The sequence below is a fragment of the Argiope bruennichi genome, chromosome 9 (genome assembly GCF_947563725.1).
Source record: "Argiope bruennichi chromosome 9, qqArgBrue1.1, whole genome shotgun sequence".
Taxonomy (NCBI): Eukaryota; Metazoa; Arthropoda; class Arachnida; order Araneae; family Araneidae; genus Argiope; species Argiope bruennichi.
This window is the reverse complement of record NC_079159.1, coordinates 87406920-87427998: the sequence shown is the minus strand read 5'-3', so window position 1 is coordinate 87427998 and position 21079 is coordinate 87406920. Positions and strand designations below refer to the sequence as shown.

Below are 21079 nucleotides of genomic sequence, written 5' to 3'. Positions count from 1 at the left end.
TGGCGGTAACTGTGGTTGAATCCTAATGGCTCTCTTCGCCCACGGTACAACCCTTGTTTAAGGAAGTATGTCCCGGTACCGATGGGAGGAGCTAGACCCTCACCTTTTCGTGTACCCACAAGGGTGGTGAGGACCAACCATCCTGCCGGAAGCTTGTACTCATCAATTACGAGGTCCTCCCACACCCTTTGGGACTTTGTCTAAAAATAGGAACACTTGTGAGAAGATTACTGAATCTCTGCCTCTCACGTTCATATGCTGTCATAGACATGCAATTACGAAGTCGTAAACTCAGGCACAGGCTGACCCCAACCCACCTGTAAAAAATAAGATAAATCGTTTCATTGACTTCTGTTGTTTTCCAATCTTCTTCTAGCTTCTACGTGGAATTATAGAAAGCAACAGATGTAAAAGTTTTATAAATTCCTAAAATTTCTACACACAAAAAAAGGGGGTAAAAAAGACCTCTTGCAGGGACTTTGCTGACTGGTTAGATGAAAAAAGTATCTTTTCAAAAGATATAGCAATTAGGAGAAAAAGTTTTGATGCTTCAACAGATTTCATCTCATTATCACCAAAAATATCTCTAGAGGCTGTATATTTAATCTAGAGGCTGAATATATCTCAATATTCCTGTATAATAACTCATTACTTTTCATTGAGATTTGGATAAAAATACAGGGTGTTTATAAAGTCCCGGACCCATTTTGATGTTTAATAACTCATAAAATAATAAAGATATAAACAAACTTATGGCATTTATTGATGGAATAACTCATATATTTTCCTTTTCAGGTTTGAATATTTTTACTTTTGTAAATATCGTCTGCACGTGTGGTTATTTTCAGATAATTTCATTTTCCAGTCTAAATATCTGTACTTTTCTAAATATTGTCTGCTTATTAATTGCATTTTTCTCTCTTTTGTTTTTGGCAACTATTGCAATGTTATGTTTACTTTTGATGTGTTTGTTCTATGTAGTACTTTTGTATGTGATGTTTTATTCGAGCGGATATTAAGGGGAATGCGTACACCACAAGAGAAAACACAGATTTTATGGTGGTTCATAGAATTGAAATCGATAGTGCAAGCACAGAGAAATTTCAGAAGAATTTACCAAAAAGATCCTCCATCCAAAAACAGCATCTTGCGGTGGAAAAAGAATTTTCTAGAAATTGGAAGTATCGAAGATAAGAAACGTTTCAGACGTCCTTGCACAAGTGATTTTGATGTTGAGCGTGTCAGAGAGACATTTTTACACAATCCTAGAATATCTGTGAAATCAGCGGCAACAGAATTGGATATGCCAATTTCGATGGTGTACAAGGTTATTAAGAAAAAATTAAGACTGCATGCATGCAAAGTTCAAATTGTTCAAGTTTTGGAACCGAACGATAGGCCTAGGAGGATGGCCTTTGCAACAGATATGCTAAGGAGGATAGAAGATGCTGCTGATTTTCTGAAGAGCATAATGTTCTCCGATGAAGCATCCTTTCATGTTTCTGGCATTGCTAATCGCCATAATGTGCGCAAATATCTCTGTGGATGCCGACATGCTTGTCGCTACCTGGCGTGAAATTGACTATCGACTTGATATTCTCCGTGCGACGAAGGGGGCACACGTGGAAGTTCATTGACAAGGGTTAAGAAACTTTTTGAGTCTATTTAACCATTTATGTTATTAATTTTAATCTATCTTTATTATTTTATGAGTTATTAAACATCAAAATGGGTCCGGGACTTTATAAACACCCTGTACTTAACAATTGTTGCTTACAATGATTTACTTCGCCAAACTGAATCACTTTATCTAAATAACCAATAAATCAAGCAACTTTTAATTTAGTTGATGCATTTATTTATCCATTCCTACCTAAAATACTTAATTAAAATACTTTATTAACTTAACTACTTTAAATTTTAATATCTACAATTCATTTAAAAATTTCATTCAGCCATAATTAATTTATTTCTGTTAATAACTTATTGAAAACATTTATCTTATTTTAACAACACAGTTAATTACTAAGCAAAATGTTATTCCAGACTGATTATACATTTTTCCAAAATTAGTTTTAGCAACATTATATTTAAAAAATTTATTAAAACAAAAAGAAACAAGACGGATCAACTAATTAACTTAAAAATACATTTTATAATACTGTAGTCCATTAAAATATTTTTGTTTTTCGCATCAGGAAATTCGATACTCTGTTAAGTACTTTATTTCTGTTTCAATTATTAGCTGCCTAAAGCTCAAATATTGGCAAAACAATTATTGTCAATTATGAAAGTTTAAAAATAAAGTAAACAACTTTTAATCTCCGAACATTGGAGTGCTTTTTAAATATTTTGTTTTGTTTTTATTGCATTGTCTGTGCTAATATTAGTTTTATTATATGAAGTAGAATGCATAAAAAATAATTGTGAATTAATCTTCTTTTTTTAAAAATATTTTCTTTCAAGACTATTGTGTAAGCCTTTAAAGCAATTTTTGTGTTCCAGCTTTCATTTTACACGCCAAATTATAATTAGAGATAATGAAATGAGATTTTTAATGTGCTTTTTATGATGTTCGGAAAGATTTTTTTTTGTTCCGAGCATTAGATTGGTATCTTCTTGTTTTAGTTATTTTTTAAAAGCAAAATATCGATTGAATGGAAGTGTTTTTTTTATACAGATGAATACACACGCTATTTTTTAGCTTTCTGTTTTCATTTTTTATAGATATGTATTAAATGCTTATTTACTACAACAAAAATAGAGTGAAAAAATAAAAATAATAAAAGATTGTAAACAGTATTAGAGCCTGTACATCATGTAATCAATATTAAAAGGCGATAGTTTTTAAAATCTATATGGAAGTAAGTTTTACAGGAAATAATTAAAAAATGTATCCTTTTTGTCATAAAGATGAGAAGGGCATCTTTTGTCCATAACAATAAGTTTAATGAGTATTGTAACCTTTTAACAACATTAGTTTGAATTTAATATTTCGATAACTTTCATTTGATTATACATGGTGGTTATAATTGAAGTTCCATTTTGAAGTGGTCATAAAAAAGAAACTACTGGACCAAATGTTATCAAACTTGGTAATAGTTTAAAGGAGAACATGGGAATTTCTTTTCTAGCAAAAAAGTTCAAAAACTCACCACCAGGGTTTAGTTTAGTTATATTAACGTCCTGTTGTAAAGCAACACTAGGGCTATTTTGGGACGGACCTCGTAATTTTGAACCGCTGTCAAATGACGAGGACGACACCTGAGCTGGCACCTCCCTCTCCACACCACACCAGCGGAAGGATGTTTGGCATGACGGATTTAACGTGCAACAGACCCCCTTACACGACGGTTCTTCGGTGGAATCGGGTCTCGAACCTGAACCCCTACGGCTCACAAGTCGAGACCTTACCACCAGGCCACCGCGGCCTCACCACCAGGGAGAAATGGCACTGTATGCAATATTGTTAAGCAAAATAGGACATGAAGGCATCGGTTTAAAATATGTTTAATCGTTTCTGAAACGTGTTACAAAGCATGTTCAATATGTGATATCTCAAAATGCAATGTTAATGGTGATAATTTAAACAATTCGGCGGAACTGAAAGACGCGATACACTGATATGTGCGTAACATTCCCCCTGATATGCTAAGAGCTACTGTTGAGAATGCAGTATGCGATTTATCTTGCTTTCAGAAAATGGTGGAAGCCCCATTGAACATGCTTTGTAACACATTTCACATTAACGATTAAACATATTTTAAACCGATGTCTTCATGTCCTATTTTGCTTAACGATATTGCATACAACGCCATTTCTTCCTTATTGGTGAGTTTTTGAACTTTTTTTTTTTTGATGAAAAAAATTTCCATGGTTTTCTTTAAACTGTTACCAATTTTGATAACATTTGGTCCATAGTTTCCCTTTTAGGACCTTTCAAAGTGGAACTTTAATTATAACCACCCTATTATCAAAGCTATTTTGAAGAGACAAATTAGGAAAATTATTAAGTGGCTATGCATTTGATGAACAAAATAATCCTAAATCTTCTTCCTATATATAAATAATATATACGAAGAACAAATATCATTTTTTTTTTATTCAATCGAATTTCATTGAATTCAATTGTAAGAAACGAATCATTTAGAGAAAAAAAATTAAAAATATCTTTTTATTGTCAAGATTTAGTAAAATACATGCTGCACTTAATAAACTTCAAGTCTGTTATCTTGACTTTTCATTCTAGTCTTCATTTTTGTATAAAGGAAAAAAGCTATTATGCAACCCTAATTTTGTATTTTTTTATTATAGTTTAAATAAATACGAACCACTGGAAGTGATTTTATATTATCACCTTATTGTAAAATGTTTGTGATTAACCCGTAAATAATAAAATTTAATGTTATAGTTATTGATTAACTATTACAGTTGGTTATCAAATCTTCAAAAATATAATAGAAAAGCCTCGAAATGCATTAACACAATAGATCACTTTTTATGTTAAAGTGAGTTTAGTTTCTTTAATGCACAAACAGTGTGAAATCAAATGGTCAAAATTCCAATGATAATCTTAAAATACTCAAATGGGAGAATGAAATTTATTGCTAATTAATTTAATTAAATACTTGGATACAGCTTCTTATAAAATATTCAAAATTTTAACAAAAGAAAAAAAAAAGAACAGACATAAATTTATTTATTGTTATTTCTGTTTCTTAATTGGACAAGAAATAGTTGGTTAAATCTTCAAACTCTTCATAAAAATGTTTGAAACTAACATTCAGAAAATATTAAATTTGATATTATAATAAGTTCATGAAATGAGAAAAAGTATTTAATCAAATTATCAAATGAAAAAACAACACACGGAAATAAAAATAATCAAACTCGCTTCAGTATTAGACTTTTCTGGTGACAAATTCGTTCGTCTTCGTTTCTTTAAATTAAAAGTTTGTGAAAATTTCTTTTGAATAATTCTGTAACTTAGTGTTAATTATTTTTTTCAGCAATGTATTTTTTAAATTGCAATTTTTTGTAGAAATATAATTTATGTTATTTTAGTAATCTTACAACGTTCTGTTCATTGTTCTATGCTTTTCTCTAATAGTCTATCTTTGTCTTTATGCCTCCAAACGCATCACAGGATCGAACAGAATTGTTTAAAAACAAATGCCCTTTAAATAATTTTCATCTTTTTTTGATTCTGAAGTCAAACCTTAGTTATAGAACCAGTTAACACAACCTGTTGTACAATATTGTGCTGTATTATATGAAATCAATCAATTATCCTCTATGTTATACAATATTGCGAATATTGATCTATGTCATACAATATTGTACAGTATTTGTGTGGTATTTAGGGAATAATATTAAATTTCAGAACTTTAATTAAAATAAAGTTTTATACTGAAATTCATTCAACTTGATAACGTATCCCGGATCTTCCTAAATTGATCATCAACAATGGAAAAGAATGCGTGGATAAAATATTATTAACAACGACAAAAAAAGTTTTGAATTTCAATTAAGGGATGAAATATTTTGTTCTAGAATAAAATCTTTTTTGGAATTAATCTTACAAAACACAGCGAACATTCAGAGTTGTTGCGCCAGCTGGCTCACGAGGTCATTAGTGATATCCTCGATCAAGACCTGAAATTTTACACTGATGGAAGCAAAATGGAGTCTGGGAGGACTGGAGGTGACATATTTTTAAAATCAAGCAGAGGGGAATAGAGGCATTGTTTTAGAAACCCAGACCATAGCTCAGTTTTTCTATTTGAACTTCTTGCTATTAACAAAGCTTTGGACCTCGTCTTGAAGTCTGATTTTCCCAAATTTGGATCCTCACAGACAGCAGGAGCTCAATACAATGTTTAAAGGACTGGCCACAAATTCATGACAAGTTGGGCCAAAACATTATTTCCAAATTAACTACATTTGCAAGGACCTGTTCAGTGAGCATACAGTGGATCCCTTCTCAAGTGGGCATCCACGATAATGAAAGTGCATACGCTCTGCTCAAGGAAGAAAGCCCAAGTCCCAATCCCCCCTCTTATAGATTGCAGACTGCAGAGATCCACACCTGATTTAAACTAAGAACTAAAACGAAATGGAGGATTCCTCCAGAGCATGACTGGTATGCCAGTAGGTGTCCAGGCTTGTCTCTGGCATGCACCAGTCCAAGGAGTGCTCCAATGATAAGGAGTCCAAACGCTCTTATCTATTCTAAGGTCTGGCCATATAAAAAGTCTTTTCTTCATCAGTGGCCAAAAGATGTATACCTTTGCCACTTCTCGGCCGACGCTTCCCCCCCCCTCATATCATTGAATGCATTGGCGCCTCTGTGAGGCAGCTGGTGAATGAGGGGGATGAAGTTTACAATCTTATCATGCGATTCGATCTCTTGGACTTGCTTTGAATTGCTGTTCAATCCAAGGGGAATAAGAAACAGCAACATAAAAACTTTTAAGACTTAATTTAAAAGTGAAAAAAATTACATGGCAAAAAAAAAGATGGTCAGAGAATTTTTAAGTTTTAAAAGATGCAAGGACTACCTTTTGTACTGTGTTATTTTTGAACTTAATCGGCGAAAACATCAAATTGTAACGTATTTTTCAATTAATCATAATTCTAATAATAATTTCTAAAAATTGCATTCCGAGGCATATTTCCATCTTCCAAAGTATTTATGTACCAAGTTTAATGGTTTCAAGTCAAGTGGTCTGCCTACAGAAACATATTGATTTCTATTATTAGTAGAGATTCTCTTTTTTCGCTGGCAAGCAGGTGCTAATTGAATCCTAAAAAAATTAGAATTATTTATTTATTTTCTATTAATTTATTTTTTTATTTATTATTTTTTTATTAATTTATTTTCCATTTACTTGTATTTATGAAATGAGAATTTTTCTTATTTATTTTAACGATTCAAACTTCATTTTCTTTCCAGGTATTTGCTCTCCCTTGAAAATCAACATGTTCCACATCCCAACCCCCGTGGTTGCTGGTGAGAGCGTGATGCTGAAATGCAAGTACGAACTAGGCAACGAAACCCTCTACTCCGTCAAATGGTACAAGAATATGGGAGAGTTCTTCAGATACGTTCCTGCTTCGGACCCACCTTTCAAGACATTTCGACAGATAGGAATAGATGTTGATGTAAGTGCTGCTGATGAAACTAAATACAAGTTATGCTGAATGAGTTGTGTGCCTTTTTATAAAATTAATCAGGTTGATAAAAATTGCTCCAGATGGAACTAAATGCTAGTTATGTTGAATGAATTTTATATCTTTTTAATAAGGTTAATGATGTTGATAAAAATTACTCCAGAGGAAACTAAATGTATGTTATGTTGAATGAGTTTTGTAACTTTTTATAAGATTAATGATGTTTATAAAAATTGCTCCAGAAGAAACTAAATACAAGTTATGCTGAATGAGTTGTGTGCCTTTTTATAAAATTAATCAGGTTGATAAAAATTGCTCCAGATGGAACTAAATGCTAGTTATGTTGAATGAATTTTATATCTTTTTAATAAGGTTAATGATGTTGATAAAAATTTCTCCAGTGGAAACTAAATGTATGTTATCTTGAATTAGTTTTGTAACTTTTTATAAGATTAATGATGTTTATAAAAATTGCTCCAGAAGAAACTAAATGCAAGTTATGCTGAATGAATTCTGTACTTTTCTATAAGATTAATGCGGTTGATAAAAATGGTAACACATTTTTCTGTTATTAGTAATTAAATAAAATATTTATAAATATTTAAAATAAATAAAATAATAACTAATAACATATTAAAATAAAAAATTAATAAATGAAAATAATTAATTTTAAGTCAATAATAATTAAGTAAATTAAAATTTTAACAAATCCTTCTCATTCCAATTATTTTTAGCTTAAAGTAATTTCTTATAAAATAAATTTTAAAAAAATCATGCCTTAGTTAGAGTGCCGAAATGTAGTAAACATTTTTTTTTTGATAAAAAAAATCTGGAAGCAAAAATAAAAATCAGAAAAGTATCCACCGTTATCAAAAAGAAAAAAATATTCAATATAAATTTGACTATAAATAACATTAATGATATAGTTTGATTTTTAGCGAATACGGAGGAATTTTTGGATATGGTATTCATTTTAATTTTATCTGAGTTTCACACTTTTAAAATTTTATTGGCCTCTTAATCATAAATATAAAATTAATTACAGAGAAACCTTTCATGCTATTGCGCATGTGCTAACGGGTGTTGATTTCATCAAAATAGAATGGGATGAAAATACAGGAGATAATGTTTATATTTTATTAAACAATGTTATAAACTTCGATTATCAGTAGAATTAGGACCGCAAATGGAAATAGTTCCTGAAATTGAATCAGACATACGAAAAATAACACAGAAAATGTGAATGAAAATAAGTCAAATTTCAATAAACTTCGAAAAAATCAATGTGACACATGGGGAAGAAAAGGAAAAATAAAAGGGAAAGGAAACGTATTGAGCAGGATTGTAAGATCAAGGCTTTACAAATAATTCCTCGAGTGCATTCGTCATACTCACTTTTTATTACTCTTTGCCAGATGAAATCACCCAAACGTAATTTTTTTTCAGGTTAATGAAATTAGTTAATGAAAAGATTTGAATTCGCAATTATTCGTGCAGTAATGTGCTGGTAGCCCTATTAAAAAAAAACCCGTTTGACAACTGATACTTTAGGGTTAGCAAAAATGGAGCGTTACACTATAGAACAATGTGTTAATGCAAGATTAGAATTTAATAAAGAAACACAATGTTTTCCCTTTAAATTATTATATTTTTATTGAATCGTAAAATACACAGGATACGGTTATGTATGGAATGAACACATGGAGCAAATGGCCATACTCATTATTTTGTCGAAATTTTTTCATGATCATTTTGCATATATGTGACTCAATTTCTTTGATGCAGAGTTGAATTTCCGCCTTCACAATGCACGCTTGCTTGTGTGCTCGTTAGCATAGAATTTTGAGTTCAAATAACACCATAAAAAGATATCAAATGATGTTGAATCATACGACCTAGGGGGCCACTTCACAACTTTTTGAACTATGCGCGCAAAATTTTTATTATTTTTGAAATATTACACCACAATGAAAACACGTTGTTCTATCGTGTAACACTTCATTTCTACTAACACTAAACTATCAGCTGCCAAATGATTTTTTTAAGGTGTCTGCCTGGGTACGGAGGCACATTTAAAAAAAAATCTTCGATTATCAGTTTAGTAAATTTTCTTGAGGATTATAACTCAAAATAATGAATAACATTAATTAGAAAAATTTAAAAATAATTTAATGAATTAAATTGAGGTATTTATGTAAAGTTTGATGAAATTAGGCCATAACGCAAAACACTATACACTAAATTTAAATTCTCCAATTTAAATTATATTTCTACACAACATATTTATTGTACTTATAAAGGCAATGAACTAAAAACTAAGAAAAATAGACAAATGAAAAGACGTTATGGATCTTCGAGCATTTTTATGGTAAAAATATTGTAAAAATCATAGGTATTGCTGGTAATAAACTTTTAAAAATCAAAAACTGTTAACATTAGACCTAAATCTTTAGTTCATTGCTTTCATAATAATTCTGGTAATATAATATATATACAAAATTTCAAGAAAACATAACTGTACGTTTTTGTGAAACTTTGTTTTGTGTAGTAAAATTTTGACAAAAAATTTTTTTTTTAAATGCATTTAAAGCTTATATTACTATACATCTAAAATAATATTTAATCTTAAACACTTAATATTCTCCACTTTTGTAGCAAATGCCTTCCTTATTCTCTGTTTTATTAATTTTTTTCTTTCTAATAGCCCGTTTTACTTTTCTGGACAATTTTGTAGCAGGCAAAGACTGTCTCTTTGCAGCAACAATTTGCCCGTTGTTGAAACCACTTTATTGTGTTATCATGTAATGACCTGGAGTAATACTTAATTCATTAAAAATTTCTATTATGTCAGAAAAACATTATTGAATAGCAGTACAGCTTTATTAGCCCCTAAACGAAAGTTTTCAACTCAACAAACGTGTTTTGGCGAATAATTGTCCATAATAGAGTGTTCAAACATTCCTTAGCATGTTGGGTTTCCACATGAAGACATTTTTTTCAGAAGATTTTCGTCACATAATTTAATATAAGTAGGCTTAATAATATTCATAATATTTTTTGGGAGTCCTATACTCAAGTCTTTATATTTTTTGTCTTCTGTACATTGGTATTTGCACCAAGTATCCTTTTCCTTTGGGCATTATCCATGCATTGGTTTTTTATTACTGGAACAAACATGAGCAAATGCAGCAAGTGGTGCACTTTGCAACTGCAAAAAATTATCAACATTGGATCTTATTGCAATGTCATAATAGTTTTGTAATTTATTTATGACATTGTCTGTAAGCTTTCCTTTGCCCCTGAGAAATTTAATAGATTTTTTTAAAGCTATTAAGTGAGTATCCACTCGCTTTTGAACACGCCTTACTTATTCACATTTCACAACAGAACCTTTAGTGAATTTTAGTCAGTGAACCTTAATGGTATTATAGCGCAAAAAAGTGAGTCCGTTTTTTTTTTTCGTACTGCTTTCAGTTTCGTTTTCGTTAATGTTGACTTAATGAAACATCTATATCTTCTGATATAATAATCGTAGAAACAAAACAAACGCAGATTTTGAAACGTAAACGTCTTTCAAAGAAAACAATATCAATATTTTTGTATTTTTAGTCAAAAACTGACTTGGCAACCCAGGCAGTTATCTTAATAGGGTTGCCACCACTTTACTGCACGAATGGTGGCAAATTCAAATCTTGCGTTAATTTTGGGACGCCTTTTATTATCAAAGCAAATTTAAATTATAGATATAACTTGAAGAAAAAATGACTAAATAAGGAGGGAAAATCACAGTCTTTAAGCAGTTCATTTACAAATAAAATGGAAATTACAAAATATAATTCAATAAACAATTCAATATATTTCTGATATTTTTATCTCTGAAACCATTCTAATAAAGAACGCTAAAGCAAGTAAGGAAGGCTATGGCTTCGGAAAACAAGTTACATAAATGAGTTTAGTAAATCTGCTATTTTTCAAGCTATATTGCTTCCATCGCACGATAACATAGAGACAAGAAATGAAATAAGACAGGCACTCCAAAAAATCCATCACGGAATACTTTCTTCTTCCGATTTCTCCCTGGACTAAATCCTTGTCAAACTAACTTTGCGAGTTACTTGTCAGGGGGTTCTGGAAGAAGATATCTCCACATCGAAAATTCGTTTTAGTATATCTTAGGTGTCACTAAAAGAGATCGTAACCCTGGGAAAAAAAAGAAGAAAAAAAAGCAAGAATTTATTCCGATCAGTTCCTAAGTCTTCGTGGTTTTGGACTTAATCGACAGTTCCATCTGTCCATTTCTTCTAGATTTCTGGACAATCTAAGAGTACAAGAATAAATCAAGTTGAAGGAACAAATTTATGTTGTTCTGGCTAAAGCAAGTAGCTTAGAAGTGACAACAATATTGCAGTTTTAACACTCTCGTTTTATGCTTTGCGAGAATATAGCTTTTCAGGAATTTAGGACTAGAAGTTCGAATATAAAAGCGTAGGAATTTGTTTGAATGTACAGGCTGAAATTTATTTATCATTGTTTCGATATCGATTTATTTGATTATACAAGGCAAGAAATTTTGATGATTTTTTTTTTACAATTAAGTACTTTTTATTACAACATTGCCGTCTTTAGTGGTTGGTTGATTTGCTTGGAATAATGGATGCTAATAATAAGGTGAATTAAAATTGAAAAATTCTATCTAGGAGACCACCGCCATCCTCCAAAATATATAAATGTGCCAAGTTTGGTAACTCTAGGTGGTCGGACTGCCTGGCTTGTAGAATTCTAAAGCACACACACACACACACATAGAGAGAGAGACAGATATTCGATTTTATTATTATTACGCTCATATACACATACTAAATACACACATACACTAATCACTAAATACTAAACACACACTAAACGCACACGCACACACACACTAAACGCACACGCACACGCACACACACTCTAAATACACACACGCAGAGTGAGACATTCGACTTTACTATTATTACACACGCAATAATAAAAACACACGCTCACACAAACAGAGAGAGATTTGACTTAATTATTATAAGTGAATTTTTAGAGTGACTGAATACCGTATAACAATGAACATCTAAAATTTTCTCCAGTTTTAAAGGTATTTCTAACAATGTTTTTAGCATGAAACAGTTTGTTAATAAATGCATGCACCTATTTAAATCCTTCTACGAAGTCGTTTAGATTGTCTCTGGTGCATTATTTCTGAGTTAACACTGGGTATTTTCTAACAATCATCTGCCAAAATTGGGTTGAACCTCGCATCTTTTCTCAATTTTTCCAATGCTCTGATAAAATGATCTTCGTCAAAATTCAATTGGCCACTGTCTAAATGATATTCAAGAAATGTATTTTGTTCTGAGGGTTTTTTGGATATATGTACATATATTCTATACATTTTAAAGTATTTCTTTTTCGATAAAAGATATCACATTTCACAAATTATTCTAATTTGTAAGTTGCATTATATATATATATATATATATATATATATATATATATATGTGTGTGTGTGTGTGTGTGTGTGTGTGTGTGTGTGTGTGTGTCTGTGTGTCTGTGTGTGTGAGATACATAAGTTATAATATTATGTGTTATAATACATGGGCATATTATACAATTTATATATTCCCTACTTCATTTTTCAAATATACTCGCATTTTAATGAAATGGAGATAACCGAACACTTTCATATTTTTTATGCAAAAGTTGATTTTAATATCACTTTTGAGTTCAGTGCCCCCAAATTAGCATAAAATGGCTATTTTCTTGTTTGATGTTATTTTGCTACCAGTGCTATTCAGAAATTTTATCTGTAAAGGAACCTAATGGTTGACTTGTTTCATATTAGCTGAACATGGAGGAAATATAAAAATATAAAAATAAGAATGAATAGCTTTTAGATACAAGAAAACACTTTTGAAATATGTGACAAATTGACAGTCATTTCATTATTCATTTTTTTTTTATTAACAGTAAACTCAAGACACTATTATTTTTTACACCGATAAATGTTAATTTTTACTTATTTAAATTATGCGATTTGAACCCTAATCGATAGAATTTTTTCTCTTATTTATCTTTTTTTGTTATTAAAAATAGAAAAAGCATATAGAAATATGCATTTAAATTATTTGTGTAATCTTATAATAAAATTGGTTAAAGTTTCTTTTAAAAAGTGTCAAACAAAATTTCTGAGTCATTTTCCATTTCAATTTATTTTTTTTTCTCCCCAAGGCGAGTTTTAATCACTTTTATAATTTAAGCCAGATGAAACTTTCCTAATCTGCGAAACGAATTTTTAAGGAAACAGGACGCTGCATCATAAATTAAAAACTTAGAAGTCAATCTTGGCATGCCTGGGAGGGGAGAAGGGAAGGATGAATATTCAGACGCTTCAAAATTAAAGAGAAGAAAAAAAATCCTTAACGAATTTTTGGAAATTCCAGAAATATGGCGAAACTAAAACAAATTTCAGAGCGAAGTAAACGAACGGTCTTTCAAATAACCAGAGATAAAATATTATTCCGAGAAAAGTTTCTTGGTCATAAAACAAACTTCAAATAAGAATTTCCGAAATATTTCCACCCACATAGATAATTTAATACATTCCTTTTAATTTTTTTTTGTGCCGAACTTGTTTCATGACGACCTAAGCCGATCTTAGTTTGTTAGAAATTCCGAGGAATTCGACGACCCGTGAAGTTTCGTCTAAAGTGTGAAGGAAAACTGTCTCTTCAAAAGTTGTGAAATATATTTATGAGCAAGGAAAGATAAGAAATATGTCTTCATCAATTTAATCAAAACAGAAAACGCTCGAAACGTTTTTTTAAGCTAGGTAACTCTTTTTTCCCCCGAGTTTTTGATTTATTTTTTATTCTGTTGACCTTCGAGAATTTTTTAAGAGTATTTTTAGTTTTTATAATGTAATGCAGGATCCTCCTGACTTTGACGTTCCTTTTTTTAATATTTTTATAATATTTGGTTCGAAAATACCTTTTATGGGTGGAGTCCTATACAAAAAATGTGTATATTATATCATCAGTGATAATTATACTAGTTGAAATAAAACGTTTGGTATTTCATTTAACCATTCCAGAGGTGGTTGTCTTTTCTTATACTGTTTCGAATTTTAAAGTGGCGGTGGTCTTAAAGTGATCAATGAGAAAAAAGAGCCTTTTCAAATAATTATAAGTTCATTAAATGTCAGAAAGTATTCTAGACTTCTTTTCTAGCAGACTTCGAATTCCACATTCAAAAAGAAAAACGAATCGATTCAAATCTCAGTGAGTAATGATTTCTTTATTGTTAAAAGATTGAATCATGTGGTGGAATTTCTTACCATGAATGGGTGTAATAGTGATTAAATGGTAAAACTGTAGTCCCTATAATGAATATTGTAGATTTGAAAGCTCTGCTGTTGCTTCTTATGGCACTTGTCATGGACAAGCCCGCTTTTACGAAGACAGCGACTTAAGACTGTTGGGGAGCGTCTCTTGTTTTTATAGTAGCGCCATCTAGGGCCAAGAGTACAACTTAGCTACTCACGCACCACATTCACTTGCACAGCCCCTTTTTACAGGAGGGCACATTCACACATCTCACAGATAGAAGAGATGAAGAACAACCATGCACGAACAGGGACTCGAACCCAGGAAGACGCGCTACCCTTATGCCAGGATGCTGGCTTGAGGAATGTAGATTTGCATATCAATTGTCAATCTGTAAGCAATCTGCGAAAGATATACAATCTCGATTGTCCCATTCTATGCCCAACCATGCCCAAACCGGGACTCGAACCCCAGACGCCCAGATCACGGGGAAGACGCGCTACCCCTATACCAGCACGCCAGATCGAAGGCTCTTTACATCATTGATTGACAGTGTATAACGGAATCGCTGTACAAGGTTTTTTCAATTAAAATTCCGAATTGAAATGCCCATAAAAAGTAGATTACTGGACATATTTCTATAAAAACTTGTTATTAATTTGTAGAAGGTCATGTAATGGTATTTTCGAAAAAAAAAAAAAACTACTGAAAAAAGAAAGCATCACCGCTAGCTGGAAATGGCCCTGTATAAAATATTGCTAAATGAAGAAAAGGAAAGACGATAGCGATAATTAAAAAATTATCGCTATCGTCTAATTCTAATATATTCTACGACCTATCATGTTCATTTATTATAATAAGATGTTTGTTTTTATGTCTGGCACACTCTTTATGAAGTTATCATTCTGTCACATGGAATAACATTCATCATCCCGGACCAATGATTAGAAAACTCCTTCATCGTTTTATGTATTAAGAGGTTTATATTCAAACATTATTTAAAAGCCTATTTTTGCAGAATTATGTTCTTTGTTAGAAACGTGTTGTTAAACGTAAATGAACACATATGATGAAATATTTCATGTTATATTACAAAATATATGATTTTGAACAAAAAAAATATCAATTAATTCAGCTGGAAACGTATTTGAAAGGCAATATCAAAATTCAAAATATTTTAAATAGAAAATTCATACTCTTCCAAAATTGCTAAGTATAAAATGTCACCCTTTCACTAAGTACAGTTTTCATCATTTATCAATCTGAAATTTAAAAATTAATAGTAACTTCTATAATTTAAGAGATTATCAAAATATATTTTTTATATATTGTATATCATACAAATTAAAACTCCGTATCATCGCATCAATTTTCAGTAATTGAACACTCTTTGTTCCATATTACTCGGTTTCCATTAGAAGGATTTAATAGAACTTATCTAAACATCTAATTAAAGAGCATTTTTGACTGTAAAATGTTAATGGTATATTTTCAATACATTCATTATTAGACAGAGAAAATTAGAATAAATCTTTAAAATATGCAATACAAAGTAGGCGATGTAGTTGCAAATTGTGGAAAAGAAATGGAAAAGTCTTCTTTCTTATTATAAAAAAATGTATACTTACTGAATTTTATTAGACAGATTTAATGGAACATCTAAACTTTTGATGAAAGCATATTTTCAGAATGTGAAAGTTTAATGATGAATTTTTAATATATCATTATTAGCCATAGAAAGCCAAATTAAATCATTATAAAATACAATACAAAAGTATCCGATATAGTTGTATACTATAGAAAAAATTTGCACAATATTCATTTTGTATTATAAAATATGTAAAATACTAACTGAAATTCATTAGAAAGATTTAATTCAACATATATTGTTTTATATATAATTAAAAAAAATTCAGAGTGGGAAAGTTTAATGATTAATTTTTAATGCATCATTAATTAGACACAGAAAGCCAGATAAAATCATTAAAAATTGCAATACAGAAATAAGCGATATAGATACATACAGTGAAAACAAATTTGTAAAATCCTCATTTTGTATTAATAAATATGAATTAAATTTAAAGATTACGATTAAAAGTCACAATACATTGATTAAAAATATTTTAGAAAAAACAAACATTAATGATTTTCATATTTCTGCAATATTTTTAAAACCTCGTTATTATTGTAATTCTGGTTATAATTATAAAAGCCTGCTCAAAAATCGGATTATAATATTTAAGCGATACATATTTTTCGCTGAAAACAATTGTCTAGCTTAGTTTGGATTTGACATACCGTTCAAATAAGTATCAGTAATTTAATTACTTATTTCTTACTTTAGATGAGATGAACATAAAAATTTAATAAACAACAGATAAAAAAAAGAAAGCTGTTATAATTTATTTACGGATTATATTCTTATCGATACTTTTTAAAACCTTACACCAATCCTATTGCATCTAAAATTCATGTAGAAAATAAAATCACTCAAATGCTTAAGAGAATTTCTGACGCTCAAATAGATTTTAATAAAGAGACGGAAATTGAATTCTGAATTTTTTCCTCAAAGCATTTTCCCTGTAGGCTTTTAAAATTATGACACAGTTCCCTGGATAGCTTCAAGTGGAATTCTTATATCAAACTTCAATTAATGTTTCGCTCGAAGCTTCTTCCTCAGCTGGGGAATTCTTAAAAGCATTTATTTCTCTTTCGCACTTCATTCGTCAAATTAAATTAGCAAACGATTTTCTATTATGTCCTTCGAAGAGAAAACGAAAAGAATATTTATTCTTTTTATTTCCTGTTATATTATTCTTTCAGAAAAGATTCGAATTCCGCAGTAGAAAACGTTTCATAGAAGTGGTTTTTTTTAGGAGGCATTCATCTAATTAAATTAAGAACAAGAATGAGAAGTCTTTTGAAAGAATGTTTTTGTTTTCGAAACGAAATACTGCAATATCAGAAATGATATACCGCGTAGAATTATATGTTCTCTTTAATTAGTTTTATCAAAAATTTTGATATCAATAGAATGAAATGGTAAGTGATTACATAAACAACGAAATGAAACTCTCGCAGGAAATTGAAGAAACGTAACAAGCACTTTTATTAATTTCTAAAAATATTTCAATTTTCAGAAAAATATCACTTAAAAGGAAATAGAACCTTCATTTTCTTAAAAATTATGTGTAGCAATTGATAAAATTTGGAATAGCATTTGAAAAGAATTTTAGAATATTGATGTTCCAATAAATTTCAAATAATTATCACTATTACATATAGGATGAATATTGTATTTTGAACGATGTTTTTTGTTAGATTTGTGAATAATTAATTTAATAATAGATTTGTTCAATAAAAAATTATTAAATGTTTTGTAATCTCTTAGAAAACGTCTCTGTTATAAATTAAAAAAAATAAAGAAATAGAGGAAATAATTTTTTGTAAAATGAATGCTATGGTTAAAAGAAAATAATTTTATTTTGTTTCTTATTTTCTTGTTCATAAGATGACTATTTTTTTCTGATATTATCTCTATTCTGTTACTATTTTTGCTAAGCTTCTTTTATTGATTGTTTTCCTAACCTATTCTGTTCATTTTTGATTTTCTTCTTCTTTATTTTCTAATGGTATAGAAGGAAATATTTTAACTACTTCTACAGTCAAAGATGAACTGAAAACTTACTTAGCGTTTAAAAATTTCCTGATACATGCAATCGAGTAACTGCTCATAAGAATTGTACACTTTATTCAAAATCATTCAGAGGAAAAATATTTTTCTGTTCTGTGGTTATTTTATGTCCCTAATTTTAGCTTATATTTCGAATTCTGAATGCATTTCCACCTGAATGCATTCAGTATCAACATGAATTCAAGTATCGCATAGATACAAGTTTCTTTAATTGTTCAAGTGTGTTAAGCCTAAATCAATCAAATTTAGTCTGTTTGTTTTAAACATGTTGTTAAAGACACTTAATATTTAATAAGTTCAAACACTTCTTAAAATTACGCTGCAGTTATAATATATATGTTTTGTTAGCAGAAACTGTATTAAGAGAGATGCAATTTCATCATAAACATTTCTTTCCATGATATAGAATTCAATTTAAATTTTTGAATAAATTCGAAATACTTGAGACGAGATATAAAGCACAATTTATAAATATTTTTCCTAGATTTTTATTTAATATAATAACTTCTTTAGGAAAAAATGTGTAAGAATGATAAAAATCTGCGTAAGATTGACGAAAAAAGAAACAAAAACAAAAAGAAAACAAATTCCAATGAGATATTAATTCACTTCTGGAAGACAATATTTTGTAATATTTCAATTAACTACCAATAATATTATAATATTTTCTAAATTACATGTCTGTTATGAGATTAAATCTTAAATACATTTATAAATTAAGAGGTTTGTTTCAGATAAAGAATTTTAAATACAAAATAAGCCTGACTTAATTGTTAATTAGCTAAATTATTTTTTAAAAAAATATTTTGCAGTTTTTATTTTGAACGTAGAATTGACAACAAATGGGTTGCAGTTTTCTACAAAATTTTAAAGTAAAAAGAATGAAGTTAATCGAAATTAAGGAAGAAAGAGACATAATGTTTTTAAACTGTAAATAAAATAAAGCGACAAAAAGAATTAGCAATAAAAATTATAATTGGAATTTTTAATAAAATATTTATACAATTCAAAGAGTGCTTATTAAATTTTAAAATAAAATTTTTGGAAGGCATTTATTCTTCTTTGCAAAGTAGAATTAGACAAAAACTAAATTCACGAATAATAAGAGTATGGTGTAAATATTAAATTAAAAATTTAAATGTGCTTTTTTTCTGCATAGTTAATTTCACAGTAAGAACACAGAAGCTTCCGGAAATTTTCAATGGAAGCTAAATGTCCGGTCAATGACACCTGGATTTGAAGAGAAAAATGAAAGTTTTAGAAAATACAAGAACCATGGCAATATCTCTATTAGAAACCAAGATGGAAGATACCCTTCTCGAAAATTCAGTATTTTGCAATGGAGACTTTTTAAATGCATTTAATAATATATCAGGCCAATCTAGTTGATTCTCTTTTTGAAGTATTGATCGCAGATCGAGCTTTCTAGTTCTTTTGCTCTGATCTGTTTTCTGTTTAACTATTTGATACTGTACTGTTTTTGTGTACGCTTCGTCTGTGTCATGCTACTTGTGTTATCATGTTATTGAGTTTAGTAATTTCTCATTACATACTAACTGAATGGTTTTAATTACAATATTGCAGGTGACAAAAATTTTTTAAATTCTTAAAGCTTTTTTTTACTGTGACTATATTATTTGCTTATTTGTTGTGCAATTTTTTTAAATTCTTATTATTATTCGAATACCGATAAATTAAACTTGGTATTTCTTTTTCAGAATGACTTCATTGTTAGAAAAATTATACTATAAATGTATTCGAAGCATTCTAATCACACCCGTATTTATAAAATATCTGAAAAAAAGATTTTTATTTAAAGAACAACAATACTTTATAAAATGTTTAAAAAGATGGACCCGAAATTCTGTATGTTTGGCAAAAAAGTAAATTCGTAATTATTTAAGAACAAATTAATTTTTGAAACAATTAAAGAAAATAAAAATAATGAATGAATGAATATTAATTTACAAAGGATTCAAAACAAAAGAAATATACCATCTGAATCTATTTTTCTTCTGAATGTATTATTCCATAAGCTCTACCAACAGAAAAACAGAAAAATTCATTCCAGCAAGGCGAAGTATTTATAATTAGAATGTATAGCCGTAATTTATTTTACTTTTCTTATTTTAATGAAATATTCTGAATTTTTCTGCTTTTACTGCTTTCTTTTGTGGTATAGCAGAATATTTTAGTTTTAGTTTTTTTTAAAAAAACATACAAATTCCGAATAAAGGAAAATTAAATTTATGCTTGTAATTTCATAATTTTTATATTTGTTTTAATGAATAAATTTACAATTACGAAGAAAAATATCTGCCGCAGTAATTTAATTCTAGCATTTTTTTTCTTGCAACATTTATTGTACTTACTTTCAGAATATTTTTTACCTTTTTTATATAGATTGAAAAAATAATTTTTACTGCTTTATTAGAATTACAAAACAGAAAATATATATATATAAGAATTAAAACAATGTTTTTAGGACACCATGTCTGAGACAAGAAGTATTATAAAAATATATTTATTAGATAAGAACACAGATAAAACATTAGAAAAAAAAGCAAGAAAAAAGATTGAATAACCCAGAAAAATTTTTTTTAAACAATTGATGTAAGAGTTTTTTGGTTTTGTTCTTATATATATATACATTCAAGTTTTTATATATATATATTCGAAAATTCCCGAGGGTAATATAAAATTGCAAAAGAACGGAAAAAATTAATGATATACAAATCATGCCACGTTGAATGTCATAAATTAGAAAATTCCTGGGTATATATTAAAATATATTATAAATATTATTAAATTCTTCTTTATCTATTGCATTTTTATGAATTCTGAGTTATCTTATATTCTA

The 21079-nt window shown here is 29.2% G+C and overlaps 1 protein-coding gene across 1 annotated transcript in view; it reads left to right on the top strand.

Moving 5' to 3' along the window:
• Positions 1 to 21079, top strand: part of LOC129984790 (uncharacterized) — a 200254-nt gene that overhangs the window by 166308 nt on the left and 12867 nt on the right. The window contains exon 3 of the mRNA XM_056094746.1: positions 6956 to 7164. Within this exon, the coding sequence (XP_055950721.1) occupies positions 6956 to 7164 (209 nt within the window). The remainder of the gene's footprint in view (positions 1 to 6955; positions 7165 to 21079) is intronic.